The 13,073-nt window shown below is 50.3% G+C and overlaps 2 protein-coding genes across 9 annotated transcripts in view; one reads left to right on the top strand and one right to left on the bottom strand.

Annotated features, from left to right (window-relative positions):
- The window catches only part of Fbrsl1 (fibrosin like 1), an 89,879-nt gene extending 85,136 nt beyond the window's left edge, over nucleotides 1–4,743 (top strand). For all 8 annotated transcript variants that reach the window (XM_085837022.1, XM_085837021.1, XM_085837020.1 and 5 more), the window contains one exon: nucleotides 2,616–4,743. In XM_085837022.1, coding sequence (XP_085693148.1) covers nucleotides 2,616–3,453 — 838 coding nt within the window. In that variant the 3' untranslated portion in view covers nucleotides 3,454–4,743. The remainder of the gene's footprint in view (nucleotides 1–2,615) is intronic.
- Nucleotides 4,744–11,327: 6,584 nt separating this feature from the next.
- Lrcol1 (leucine rich colipase like 1) lies at nucleotides 11,328–12,918 on the bottom strand. The gene is made up of 4 exons (XM_021163898.2): nucleotides 12,820–12,918; nucleotides 11,897–12,022; nucleotides 11,574–11,699; nucleotides 11,328–11,471 (listed from the first exon to the last, which is right to left on the bottom strand). The coding sequence occupies exons 1-4, from the start codon at nucleotides 12,916–12,918 to the stop codon at nucleotides 11,328–11,330; spliced, it is 495 nt and encodes a 164-aa protein (XP_021019557.2).
- Nucleotides 12,919–13,073: the final 155 nt, after the last annotated feature.

Raw genomic sequence — 13,073 nt, 5'->3', positions numbered from 1 at the left:
GAAAATCTGTCTCAAAACAAACGAACAGCAACAAAAAAAGGCATAATCTCAGCACTCAGGAGGCAGAGGCACAGGTCTCTGTTTGAGGGAAACCAGCAAGGTCTATAGTGAGTTCCAGGACAGCCACAGCTACAGACACCATCTCAAGGGCAGGGGTGGGTGGGGGGTGAGCTGGTAACACCGAATACTCGGACATGGAGAAATAAAGGTCAAGGCAGGAGCAGGCGTAAAGAGACGGAAAACTGTTTCCCCTCTGTCTCACAAAGTGTTCTGAGCCAGGCCGGGCGTGGTGGCGCTTGCCTTTAATCCTAGCACTCCGGAGGCAGAGGCAGGCAGATTTCTGAGTTCGAGGCCAGCCTGGTCTATAAAGTGAGTTCCAGGACAGCCAGGGCTACACAGAGAAACCCTGTCTCGAAAAACCAAAAAAAAAAAAAAAAAGTGTTCTGAGCCTGTGAGACTTTGAAAGCCAAAAGTATTATCTAATTTGTGTAGTCAACAGGCTTACTAATATCTTCAGATTTATTTTAAGGCAAGTCAAAAGTATGTAGGGATGGAAGTCTTGCATCCATTTTAGGCAAGGGAAGTATGAAGCTCTTTTCTGGTCAGCTACAACCAGAAAGTGACTGGGGGGGTTGGACCAGGGATCCCCTGTTCATCTCAGTGACCTAGCAGGCAAAGCCAAAGGCAGGAGAGCTGAGAGAACCTGAGTTGTCGGTTGAGGATGCTGTAAACTGAACCCAGATCTTACCTTAGTATGTGGGCACTGCGTGCATTGGTGTGGGGAATGGCAAAGGCCTCTGCTCTAGAGGTCCGTAGTTAGTGAGAGGGAGGAATGGAGGATAGACCAAGAAGCCTTCAAACTGAATTTACGGGGCACACCAATAAAACCTCAGAACGAGGTTTGCACTGCTGAGGACAAAGCCCTCTGGAGGGTTCACGTAGTAAGCCAGGTAAGCAGCCGCACTCTGGGTGAGATAGGTGTCAGAAAAGGTAGGGAGATGGAGACGGGGTGAGAAGAAGGGGGTGCAGGACCTCAAATCCTCCTCGGATTGGGGCTGTGGCCCAGCGGATGTACTTGCCTGGTTGTGGCATCAGTTCCTAGGACCACAAAAGTAAAGAGTTCCCTGGCTTAAATAATAGTAGATTGGGGGGGGGGGGCAGGAATCCAGGTGGAAGGGTGGACCTAGTGCTTGAGGGTTCCTTCTTCCTCCACAGATGTCCCAAATACAAGATTTGGGGGTGCACTTCAGTCATATTTGAGCAAGGTATAAGCTACTGAAATCAATATGGCTTCAGCAGGCAGGCCAGGGTCAAAAGCCTGCTTGGGTGACATCCCTAGGAGTTGCCCGAGACATTGATACCCTCCAGTCCAGTAAACCCTAGGCAGTGCCCCTGTAGGTGTCACATGTCTCCTCTCCTGCACAGAGGACGGGATAGTTTGTGGGAATGACTGAATTCTTTCAGAGATAGGAGAGACACCATAGACAGGGAGACTGTAGCCCTGGCTATCCTGGAACTTGCTATGTAGACCAGGTGAGCCTTGAACTCACAGAGATCCTTCTGCCTCAGCCTCTGTAGTGCTGAGACTAAAGGTATTTGCCACGACACCCAGTGGCAGGTGGACTCTGTCTCACTGAGGTGACTCTGGTCTGATCTGGGAGCCCTACTTGGGTAAGGGCCACCCCCATGGACTGCTTCTCCCAATAGCAGACATTGGTTGGGAGGAGCTTGCTGGGTAAAAAGCAAGCAGATGTGTGGATCAGTGTATGAGGTGGAGGTCACCAGTATCCAGCTAGGGTGGCCTCAGGCCAACACATGTGCTACAGCCCACTGTAAGCACTGAGGACATGTGGGGTGGAAGGTCCACAGGAGACAAAAGCTGGTCTGATCCATGCAGGTCCTGCAGCAGGCACAACCCTCCTTAGGGTGCTCTCTGAGGGCATTGTCCTGCGCCCCCCCCCACCCCCCACCCCCGTGACAGACTCCCCCTTGCTGTGAGCAGATGTGAGAAAAGAGTTTGCACAGCTGGGGACCCTACCACAAAAGGGTGAGTTCCTCTCCTGGCCCAGGGGTGGCAGTAGATCCCTGCCACCAGACCCTCAAGTGCCCCAGGGCAAGTTGCCCAGGCTAGCCTTGAACGTTATAATGGGTCTTGAACCTGTGAGTCCTGTCTCAGCCTCTCACAGGCTGGATTACAGGCCTGCGATTTTAGGCTGTTGCTTAAAGCAGCCATCCATCTGTGGTTAAATCAACACAAACCAGCTGCATACACTTAGTGCCTGCTTAAGTCTTGAGCAGAGAATTCCAGGGTTGGGGCAGTAATGCTGCCTTGCTTTCCCCCACCCGCACCCCATGTGGGAGAACTCCCCTAAGTTTGTCCGGCTGCAGCCAGCTACCCAGAGCTGTATAAAGAACCGAGCCAATAACCAGGGAAAGATGTTAAGAGCTTCCTGTTGTCTGCTGTGTGCTCTCGGCTGGGGTACTTCTAACACCTTACCAGGCCAGGATACAGAGAAGCTCCACACAGCAGGAAGCTTGAGGTCATAGAAACTTGACAAACGGCTTTCTAGCAGCTGTAGCTGCTGTAGGTAATGGCTCTATCCTGTTGTCCCTAGGGACCTCCTAGAGAAGACGCGCCTGCTGAGCCACGGTTCGCCTGTAGCACCAGTGGGCCACCCCATCAGCAGCCTCCTACAGCGGGGCTCCGGTGAGCTGAGCCGCCCTGGGGTTCTCACCGAGCGTGAGGCTGAGACTCGGGTCAAGGAGAGCCACTCACCTAGCAAAGAGGATGGCGCCAAACTGGCTGCGCGACCTCCGTCGCCCTACTGCAAGGCAGCCCTGGGCGACTGCCTACGCCTGGCAAGCCTACTGGGTCGGGAGTCCGGGAAGCAGACGCCTGATCGGCCCCAGGGCGACGTGAAGGTCAAGGAGGAACGCAGGGAGGACGAGACACCGGACCTCACGGGCGTCAGCGTGCACTCCACAGCTACACATATGGGCCTGGGCACATCAGGCTTCGTGTGGGATCCGCCGCGCGACACCTACCGGGGCCTGGAACTACCGCGCCGCTCCTTCCCAGCCCCGCCGCCCGCTGCGGGACCTTCTCCCTTCGAGCTCTCGGAGCGCGCCTACCGAGACCGCGAGCCTCACGACTACAGCCCGGAGCGCCTACAGGAGGTGCGCCGGGAGGAGCTGGAGCGCGCGCGCGTGCCCGATTCCGACGCCGCCGCGTTGCTGCCGGCCATGCACTACCCACGCCTGGCTCCTGCGGCGCTGCACGGAGCGCTCCTGGCACGCACCCCGCCGGCCGCCGCCGCGCTTGGTGCGCCTCCTCCACTGGTGACTGCGAGCGGGGTCCCCACGCCGCCCGCGCATCCCAGGACGACGCTGGGGCCTGGGGAGGCACGGGACTACTCGCCCGCGTGCAACCCTCCCGAGGTGGAGGCGCGGTAGTCCCGGCGTAGCGAGCTGGCTCACTTAAATTCTTGGGACCTGAGCACAGTTCCCCTGAGCCCCGGAGCAGCGCCACGCTGCAGCCTACATAGTCGAGGACTTTTCGCTTTTCTGGGGGTGACTTCGTTTTCCGAGCTTGCGATTAGGTCACTGGGAAAAATTTAGCTTTGTATCTTTTCCCCCCTCACAAGTGACAAAAGCATTTTTAATGGTTTTGTATTTTTCTTAATTTTGTGCTCTAACGACATTTTAAAGAAAAAAAAAATTTGTTTTTGTTTTTTTAGTTGGGATTTGAAGTTTAACTTCTCAGATCCCATTTGAGCCCCAGGGTTTGTCTTATTTATGGAAAGAAATGGTCTTTCTGTCCAGCGCACTGTGAGGCTCCGAACTCAGGCCCGGCTCTGGCCTTCCCTTGGTACTTGGAACCGACGTTACAGATATATATTAAAATAGTAATTAATAATAATGTACAAAACTTTGGGTTTCCTGCCTTATTCTATTCTGCATAGTTGTGAGACTATCTCCTTGGTTTGTTTTTTAGGAAAAAAGTGTAAATACTCTGCTGATATAATTATAAAGCTTATTAAATTCTTAACCCGGACAGTCTATAACAAGCTTCTAGAAACCCCTCTGGTGATTTGTGTTCGTGGTCACAAAAACCCACCCAGCTGTCAGTTGTGAACACACTCAACAGTTTAACTGCAACAACTATCCTTTAACTATGCAAGGCTGGGAGGCAGAGCGGGATATTCAGGGGGAGACGGGCTCTGAGCTTCCTACCAAGGTGCTTGGGCCTTCCGGAGAGCCACACTTGTGGATGTTTGCTTAGACTCACAGTGGGCTTCAGGACTGGCTGGCTCTAGTCACAAGGACCAACCTGCACCCGTGCGCTAGTCTTCCTGCAGTGTTCTCAGAATTTGCGCAGGCCAGGCAGAATCTTAGACGTTCAAGAGTCTAAAGGTTGGTTACCAGGAGATGCAGTTTTTTTCCTCCCAACGCCCAGCATCTGGGCGTTGCCCTCCCGGTCGCTAAGCCTCTCATCCCTCCTTTGGTTTTGGTTTTGCATTCCTGCCCTCTCCAGCTTTCCCGTGTGTTGTGTGTGTGGTGTGTTGTCAGCTTGTCCTTTTTGGTTCTCAACCAGCACATTTATGCTGAGTCACCACTCAGCACCCCGTCTTATACTCCGGTCCGTTCCAGCCCGGTTTCCGCAGTGGACCCTGGTTATTTTAAACAGTCTGTCTTCGTGTCAGTCGACACAGAGAGATAAATACAACCTTGATTTGGATGAAATGTGGTCCAGTGTGTTGTTTGGCTTTGAGGCAAGTACTTCACTGCCTGCATCCCTCCCTGGGGTATGAGGCTCTGGGCTTCAAGGACATCCTGAGACAGTGTGTGGCTGGCATCAGTCCTTGCTGCTTGTCTCCTTCCTCTGCCTCCCTAGGAGCTGTGCTTTTGTGGCACTTCTGCTGCAACAACCCCCTCCCTGTCTGTATGGAACTCCACTGACCTTATAGGTTGGCCCTGGGTAACACGTGACCCTAACCATCCTGGACACAGCAGCCCATGTTACCAGAATCTATCAGGTTTTCTGCATGGGACCCACCCTTAGAGTTCCCGCTTCTTGTGGGTGGGGTTTGGAGCTCATAGGAACATGTTACCACACGGGGTTGGTTTTGATCCCCACTGTCTTTAGCATGGCACAAAATCAGGCTAACCCTTTATACAGTAAATGAAAACTTAGAATGCCTGAGATAGGAGTTGGCCAATGATCCCCTTCCACCTTTGCTCACACAGATGAAGTTCAGGACCCTGCTGTACATCTGATTTAGTGTATCTCTTGCTGAGTCTTGCTTGGATCAGGTCACCTCACCGAGTGACAGGGCTGGGCGACAGAACACCAGTGACAAACCACAGCAGTAGTCCACCGGAGTGGAGCTTGGGAAATCAATGAGTTGATTGGGCTAACTTACAGAACATGGGTGACCCTAAAAAGCAGCGGCATCACCAGAAAAATATCAACCCAACGCGAATGAGAACCCAAAAGACAACTTAGAGCCCCATAGATAAAATTCTCTTGTTGCTCCCCAGCTCTGCTACCTCCATCGTCCCTAACACAAGACTGTGTTCAACTAGGGCAGAATTATATGCAAGAGGAACGGCATTTTTTTTTTTTAAGTGAAGGTTGGCGATCCTCTTTGTCCCCTCCTGTGAGGAAATGTCAGATGTTGGAGGTCTTTTGAAAATAGTCACAGCAGCTCTGTTGATGACTATCTGTGAGCTACAACCAAGTGGCTACCCAAGCCTCAGAATGAAGGGCATTGTGAGCTCAGTGATGCTTTGGAGTGAGTGGGTGGCAGAGGGGGAACATTCCCCTGCATCCCCAGAAAACCATGAGGCAGATTGGTCTTTCTGACACCTACCTCCTCCCAGGGTAGCCTGGACTAGACTGGGCCTCTCTATGTAGACCAGGCTGTCCTGAAACTTGATATATAGACCAGGCTTGCCTCTGACTCACAGAGATTCATCTGCCTTCCTCATCTGCATCCATCAGAGTGACTCCAAAACCTGGGCATCCAGTATATACTTTGTGGGCCAGAGAGATGGCTCAGTGGTTAAGAGCACCGACTGCTCTTCCAGAGGTCCTGAGTTCAAATCCAAATGGTAGCTCACAGCCATTTGTAATGAGAACTGATGCCCTCTTCTGAGGTGTCTGAAGACAGCTACAGTGTACTTACATATAATAAATAAATCTTTATTTTAAAAAAAGAATATACTTTGTTGTCCAGGTATGATCACATATACCTTTAACCCCAGCAAAGGCAGAGGAAAGTGGATTTCTATGAAAGCATACATAGCATGTTCATGTTCAAGGTCAGCCAGTGACACCTGCCACCTGCCTTTTTTTTTTTTTTTTTTTTTTTTTTTTTTTTTTTGGTTTTTCGAGACAGGGTTTCTCTATATAGCTCTAGCTGTCTGGAACTCACTTTGTAGACCAGGCTGGCCTCAAACTCAGAAATTCGCCTGCCTCTGCTTCCCGAGTGCTGGGATTAAAGGCATGCGCCACCACACCCGGCTTTTTTTTTTTTTTTTTTGACTTTGTTTTTACATCTTTCTGCCAGAGCCCTGACTGGGGTGGAATTGGGGGCTGCTCATAGAGCCCTGTTCAAATGCCACAGGACTGCCAGGGCCACAGAGCTCACTATGAGGGGTGGACAGCAGGTGGAGGGTATCCTCTGGCTAAGACCATCCATGTGTCTAAGGGGATCATGTAGATGCGTACTGAACTGACAGCCAAGGAACACAGTGCCTCAAGCCCTGAGCAAGGGAGGGAGTGGCTCCAAGCTCATTCCAGGTCCAAAAGGGTGATTGTCTGGCGCTGACACCTCATTAGTGTGGCGCTGGCCTTCAGGTGGACACTCCTTTCTGGAGTGGAGTGTTAGCTTCGAGGATGATGGTCTTATCCAAGACTACAGCGAAGCCTACTCTCTGAGAGGTGGAGGCATGAGCTTTCTCAATACAGCTGCAGCTGCTGCAGCTGCTGCTGCATAAAGTGACACACAAACAACACTCATCTTCACTCCGGGAATGATGTGAGTCAAGTTTGGAAGACCCCATCTGTGCTCCAACTGTAAAAAGTCCCCAAGTGGTTGCTAGGATTTGAATCTGGGACCCCCAAAAGAGCAGTCAGTGTTCTTAACTGCTGAGCCAGCTCTCCAGTCCCCCTCCCCCCACCCCTTTTAAAAAACAAGATCACCACAGGGATCCATAATGAAAACCATGAACGGAGACTGAAAAAGACACAGGAGTAAAGCAAGAAGGAGCCCCGAGAGCCACTGGTTCTGGTGTCTTCTTTAGAAATTACTTCTAATGAATGGGAGCCAGTGCAATGGGGCTCTACACACACACACACACACACACACACACACAAGAGGTGATCAAGGCTTTGAGGAAAGTCTGCCTTTCGGCAACTCTTACCTCAAAGGTTCTCTGCCTCCTTGTAGCTGATGAACTCACAGGTTCCTCTTCACTGTTTCTGTAATTCATTGCTGCCAGGGGGTCTGTCCTCACTTATTATACGTAAATTACATAGTAGCTGTCTTCAGACACCAGAAGACACAGATCTCATTACAGGGTGGTTGTGAGCCACCACGTGGTTGCTGGGATTTGAACTCATGACCTCCAGAAGAGCAGTCAGTGCTCTTAACCACTGAGTCATTTCTCCAGCCCCTGAGATGTCTTCTAATGAGAGAAAAGAAAAGCAGCTGCAGCCCCACTTGATTGCTTGCACAACCATGAGGACTTGTGACAGTTCTTCTTGGTTGTCAACTTGACCACATGAGGAATCCATTAAAACTCAAATGACTGGGCCTGCCTGTGAGAGATTTGTTTGGTTTTGTTTGCTTTGGTTTCTCAAGACAGGGTTTCTCTGTGTAGCAGCCCTGGTCTGGCTGTCTGGAACAAACTCTCTAGACTGGTCTTGAACTCACAGAGAGCTGCCTGCCTCTGCCTCTGGAGTACTGGAATTTGGGCACCACCATTCCCAGCTGAGATTTTTTTTTTTTTCCGAGACAGGGTTTCTCTGTGTAGCCCTGGCTGTCCTCAGTTCCACCTTCACGTTATGTGATGCTCTAGATGTCTAGCGAGAGGAACCCCTGGTTGCCTCCAAGACCAAGTCTCCTCTTCCTGAAGGAGTTTTGCCACCAGCATTGCTTTCTTGGAACCTGCCTGGCAGTTTGGGTTCTTGTAACCGCACAGTGGCCCTGTTATGCTGTGGTCTCTGATGCTAATTGTAGACATCAGTCAGTCTTTCCTGACATGAATAAAACATGCGCTGAGCAGCAGCCTCCCGCCATTTTCCACCACCATATTATTAAAGCCATAAAGCACTTCTGAGGTGTAATTGCCCTGGACGGGCTCTCCGGGGACCAGCATTACCCAGCCTGCTGCATCTTGAAACATTGCACTGGTTTTTCCCTTCCATAGACCAAGCTTCTGCCTCAACGGTCCCGGGAATCACCTCCTGAGCCAACCTTCATCCTGATCTCTGACTTTAGAGGTTCAAGACTGTGTGGCTACTCCACTTCTGCCTGTTTTATTTTTCTCTGAGCCAGGTACCAGCTCCTGCCCAGGCTCTTTCATGCCAAGGCCATATCGCCATCTGGTGGCTGTCTTTGGAACAGCACAGAGTCTTGTGCTGGCTCCCATTCATTAGAGGTAATTTCTAAAGAAGACACTAGAGCCCGTGGCTCAGGGCTCCTTCTTGCTTTACTCCCGTGTCTTTTTTCAGTCTCCGTTCATGATTTTCATTGTGCATCCCTGTAATATTGCTTTTAAAAGGGGTGGGGGTGCTGGAGAGATGGCTCAGCGGTTAAGAGCACTGACTGCTCTTCAGAAGGTCCTGAATTCAATTCCTAGCAACCACATGGTGGCTCACAACCATCTGTAATAAGATCCGATACTCTCTTCTGGTGTGTCTTAAGACAGCTACAGTGTGCTTATATATAATAAATAAATCTGCTGGGCATTGGTGATGCCTGCCTTTAATCCCAGCATTTGGGAGGCAGAGGCAGGCGGATTTCTGAGTTTGAGGCCAGCCAGGTCTACAGAATGGATTCTAGGACAGCCAGGGCTACACAGAGAAACCCTGCCTCCGAAAAAAAATGGGAGAAGGTTCACAAGGCACCACCTGAGTACTTGCTTTTCAAGGGCAACACTCCCTCTCCCTCTCCCTCTCCCTCCCCCCTCTCCCTCTCCCTCCCCCTCTCCCTCCCCCTCTCCCTCTCCCTCTCCCTCTCCCTGTCCCCCCCTCTTCCTCCTCCTCCTCCTCCTCCTCCTCCTCCTCCTCCTCCTCCTCCTCCTTCTTCTTCTTCTTCTTCTTCTTCTTCTTCTTCTTCTTCTTCTTCTTCTTTCTTCTTCTTTTCTTGTTTTTTTGAGACAGGGTTTCTCTGTATAGCCCTGGATGTCCTGGAACTCTAGGGCAACCCTTCTTGAGGAACAAATATTAACATAAGTACAAATAGCATCAGACGAACCCGCTGCACAGCCTCTGGATCCTAGAATTCAGGTTATCAGCCTTGGCAAAAAACACCTTTGCTCACTGAGCCATCTTTGTTGGCCCCTAAATGCTATCTTGTAAGTATAGTTAAAGATGATGATGAAGCCAAAAAGTTGGAAATAAAATGTCCTAGGAAAGTTAGCAATTATTAAAAATTGCATATTATAATTTTGAACTTATACATTTATAACTTGTATAGAGTTGGTGTAATAAATACTTCCATATTAAGTTAATTAACCAAATGTTATCTTCTTCTGTGGCACTGAAGTTTGAACTTACAGCCCTGCGCAGGCCATTCTGTCCTTGAATCTTCCCCCCCCCCTTTCTTTTTTGGTTTTTTGAGACAGGGTTTCTCTGTGTAGCCCTGGCTGTCCTGGAACTCACTTTGTAGACCAGGCTGGCCTCGAACTCAGAAATCCGCCTGCCTCTGCCTCTCGAGTGCTGGGATTAAAGGCATGGGCCACCACGCCCAGCTTTGAATCTTTTTCTTAAAGAGAGGCACCAACATCTCAAACCCTTCTGGTGATCGCAGTGGAGCTGAGCAGATCCAAATGTGTCTTCGGGGTTTCCAAAGATTTCCATACTTTTGTTATTGAAAAACATGGACTGGACAAGGTTCTTGTAAACCAGTAGTTTTTTATTTACGTGCAGTAACTCAGCAGCAATCCTGTGATTTTTCCCCCCAGATGCTTCATGTGTGGGACTCAAGGAATTCACATTAACAACAAGCAACAGATAGCTCTAATTCCTACAGATTTTCAGAACCCAAATAAGGGAACAGTCTGGATGTGAGCAAAGCACTTTCCGCTCTCTGAAGTCCAGTTTTGGTTCTGTGTCGCACAAGATCATGTTCATTCACTACAAGACAGCAAAGATGAGAGAGAGAGAGAGAATCATATGAGCTTCATTCTAAGCATTAACCACAGCACCATTGTCCAGGGCCCAGACACTGTTCCCTGAGGTGTGTCAGGATGTCTAAAGTAGTCACCAAGCTAAAGGACACCCAATAGGTTGGGCTCTCCTGACAGGGGCCATATTCTTAACCTTATGAGCTATAGACCCCCCTGAACACCATAGTTTGTCTAACAACAAACTATGTACTGAACAGCACACAGCCTCCATGGCGTACATAGGCCATGCACACAATTAGGCTGCTCACTCCCACAAGCCCCTGTTCTCTATAGCCCTTGTTTTGTGACGTTTTGTCCTCTGGATCCACTAAGGGCCAGTAGAAAGTAAAGGAGGTGGGAAGGAGAGAATCTAGGAGACCCTTTCTGCCTGGTAGTTGTAATGGTACCTTTACTTGGTAGACACCACAGACACAGACACGCCACACACACACACACACACACACACACACACACACACACACACAGACCATCCACACATGCATACCCCACACACACAGTCAGAGAGAAACAGAGACAGAGCTATGAGAGAGAGACAGAGACAGAGACTGAGAAAGACAGAACAGACATGTACATATAATATGTACATATAACATACATGTACAGATATAGACACACACTCTTATAGGCTTGAAGACTAGTTTTGCTCCAGCTCCTATTAGTTTCAACACCAGCTTCCTGACTTGCCGGTTTCTGGCCCCTCCAAGTGAGATCAACAGGCCTTTACCATTGTGTCCTATACTTTCATACCCAGAGGGCTCAGTGCCTGGTCCAGGAACCCCCTCCCCCAAGTCAGCTCCATGGAGACAAATGGACTCTAACTACAGGGAGCCACTGTGCCCTCTGTTGGTGGGATTTGGTTTCACACATAACCCTCACCCCACCCCTAAGGCAGCTTCAGTAGGTAAAGGTTAGGGTGGGCTACTCACGGCTGGCAGGCAGAGAGCCAGGAGCCCGGTGCGCTTTGTGCAGTAGGAAGAAGGGCTGTTCTCGCTCAGTGGGAGGCAGCACAGGTTCCAGCATTCAAGGTGGTTTTGGCATATGGCTCCTTCGGGCTGGAGAGAGATGGTCAGATATCATCTAGCCCCAGTGAAAGTCTTTCTTTCCCCTCCTCTCACCAGGGACCTTGCCCCATGGGTCCATGGTTCTGTACTCACCTTGCGCCAAGATATACACTGCATGAAGATGGTCTTTGATGAGCAGTACCTGTCTGGGTTGCTGCTAGTCCTGATGCAACAGTTGCTGTGACATTCTGTGTTTTCTTCACAGAGGAACCCATTTGGCTGTGAGGGAACAGGGGAACAGCGCTCTCTGCTGCCAGGGACTCCCTGTCCCTCTACCACCCCTGAGAACTCCCTTCTCTCTCCCTCCCCAGGGGCCCATTTCCTCTAGCTCATCCAAGAGCAGGTAGAAGTGGGGCTAGAAGGTGTCCCCTGCCGGTTTCTTTCCCTCCCTAGATGTTGCCCTGGGCTCCAGTCACCTTCCTCCAGGGCACACACTCCAAAAACACGGTCTGGGCAGTGCAGAATTTCTGTGGGTTCAAGCTGTTGGTGACACAGCAGTCGCTCTGACACTCAGAATTGTTTCGACACATCTCTCCGATCCCCTGAAACACCCAGATTTTGTTCACCTGCTTTAAGGCAGCAGCAGACCCAGTTCCCAGGGGGCTTCTCCATTTAGATATTGGCTTCACCCACTCTGGGACTTCCCGGAGTATTGACCTCCCCTCAACTCAAGGTTGAAGAGTGTTGTCTAACCTGGGAAAAGGGGAAGACAAGGAGAGGGGAGAGTGGAAGAGAGCATGTAAGCTTGACCATGGAGGTGCACCCTTTTAATTCCAACACTTGGGAGGCAGAGGCAGGTGGTTCTCTGAGTTGGAGATTAGCCTGGGCTACAGAGTGAGTTCCAGGACAGCCAGGACTACACAGAGAAACTCTGCCTCGAAAAAGCCAAAACAGAAAATGAAAAGAGAAAAAAAAAGTGTCTGTCCTAGGCCAGGTGCTCAGAAGGTCAGCTGGGAGAAGGGAATCACAGATCAACAGGACACAGCATTGGGTGATTTGGGGTGTGCCCAAAGGCAACCAGGGATATGACACTGCACAGAAAGGAGTCAGGGAGACCCTAGGAGAGTCCTTGCTTCTGCCTACTGGAGCATCCTCCCAATCTTCTGTGTCTTTTAGGACTTCACTGAGATGGGGCTGCATGAAGATTGGGTGCAGCCGTGAGATACAGACCCTCAGATACCGTTATGACTGTACCACTCACCGTATATGTTCTCACATCCTTCCCCACTGGGCCTACCCAGATGCTCCAGGCTCCTGTCGCCTCTGCTCTATCTAGGTCCTGGATTCCCCACCCTGCCTCCAGAATAGACATGCATGGGAGGGCATGGACTGAGCTCACCTTGTAGGCTGAAACCCTTGTGTTCTTATCCTGGAATGTGGGTACAGCCCAGAGCAGCAGCAGCAGCAACAGCAGCAGCGTCCACACCGTGACAGACATCTCACGTTGGACCTGTCAGGGTTTTACGGAGTAAGCCTTGTCCTGGGCATACAGCAAAATAGCCCCTTCCCTCCTCAGTACTGTCTCTTATAAAATAGCTTTTTATTTGTTTTGGTTTTGGTTTTTTTTTTTTTTTTTTTTTTTTTTTTTAAAGA

This window comes from Mus caroli, unplaced genomic scaffold, assembly GCF_978045245.1.
Source record: "Mus caroli unplaced genomic scaffold, Mus_caroli_1 scaffold_4, whole genome shotgun sequence".
NCBI classification, from domain to species: Eukaryota; Metazoa; Chordata; class Mammalia; order Rodentia; family Muridae; genus Mus; species Mus caroli.
This window is presented reverse-complemented; position numbering and strand designations above follow the sequence as displayed.

Bases quoted from the DNA above. Each gene is read 5' to 3' on its own strand.
- Lrcol1 (XM_021163898.2), bottom strand. From the start codon at position 12,918: ATGTCTGTCACGGTGTGGACGCTGCTGCTGTTGCTGCTGCTGCTGCTC. The intron at 11,700-11,896 runs GTGACTGGAGCC...GTTCCCTCACAG, and splicing joins AGTGTGTGCCCTGGAGGAAG to CCAAATGGGTTCCTCTGTGA. The intron at 11,472-11,573 runs GTGAGTACAGAA...ATCTCTCTCCAG, and splicing joins AGTGTATATCTTGGCGCAAG to CCCGAAGGAGCCATATGCCA.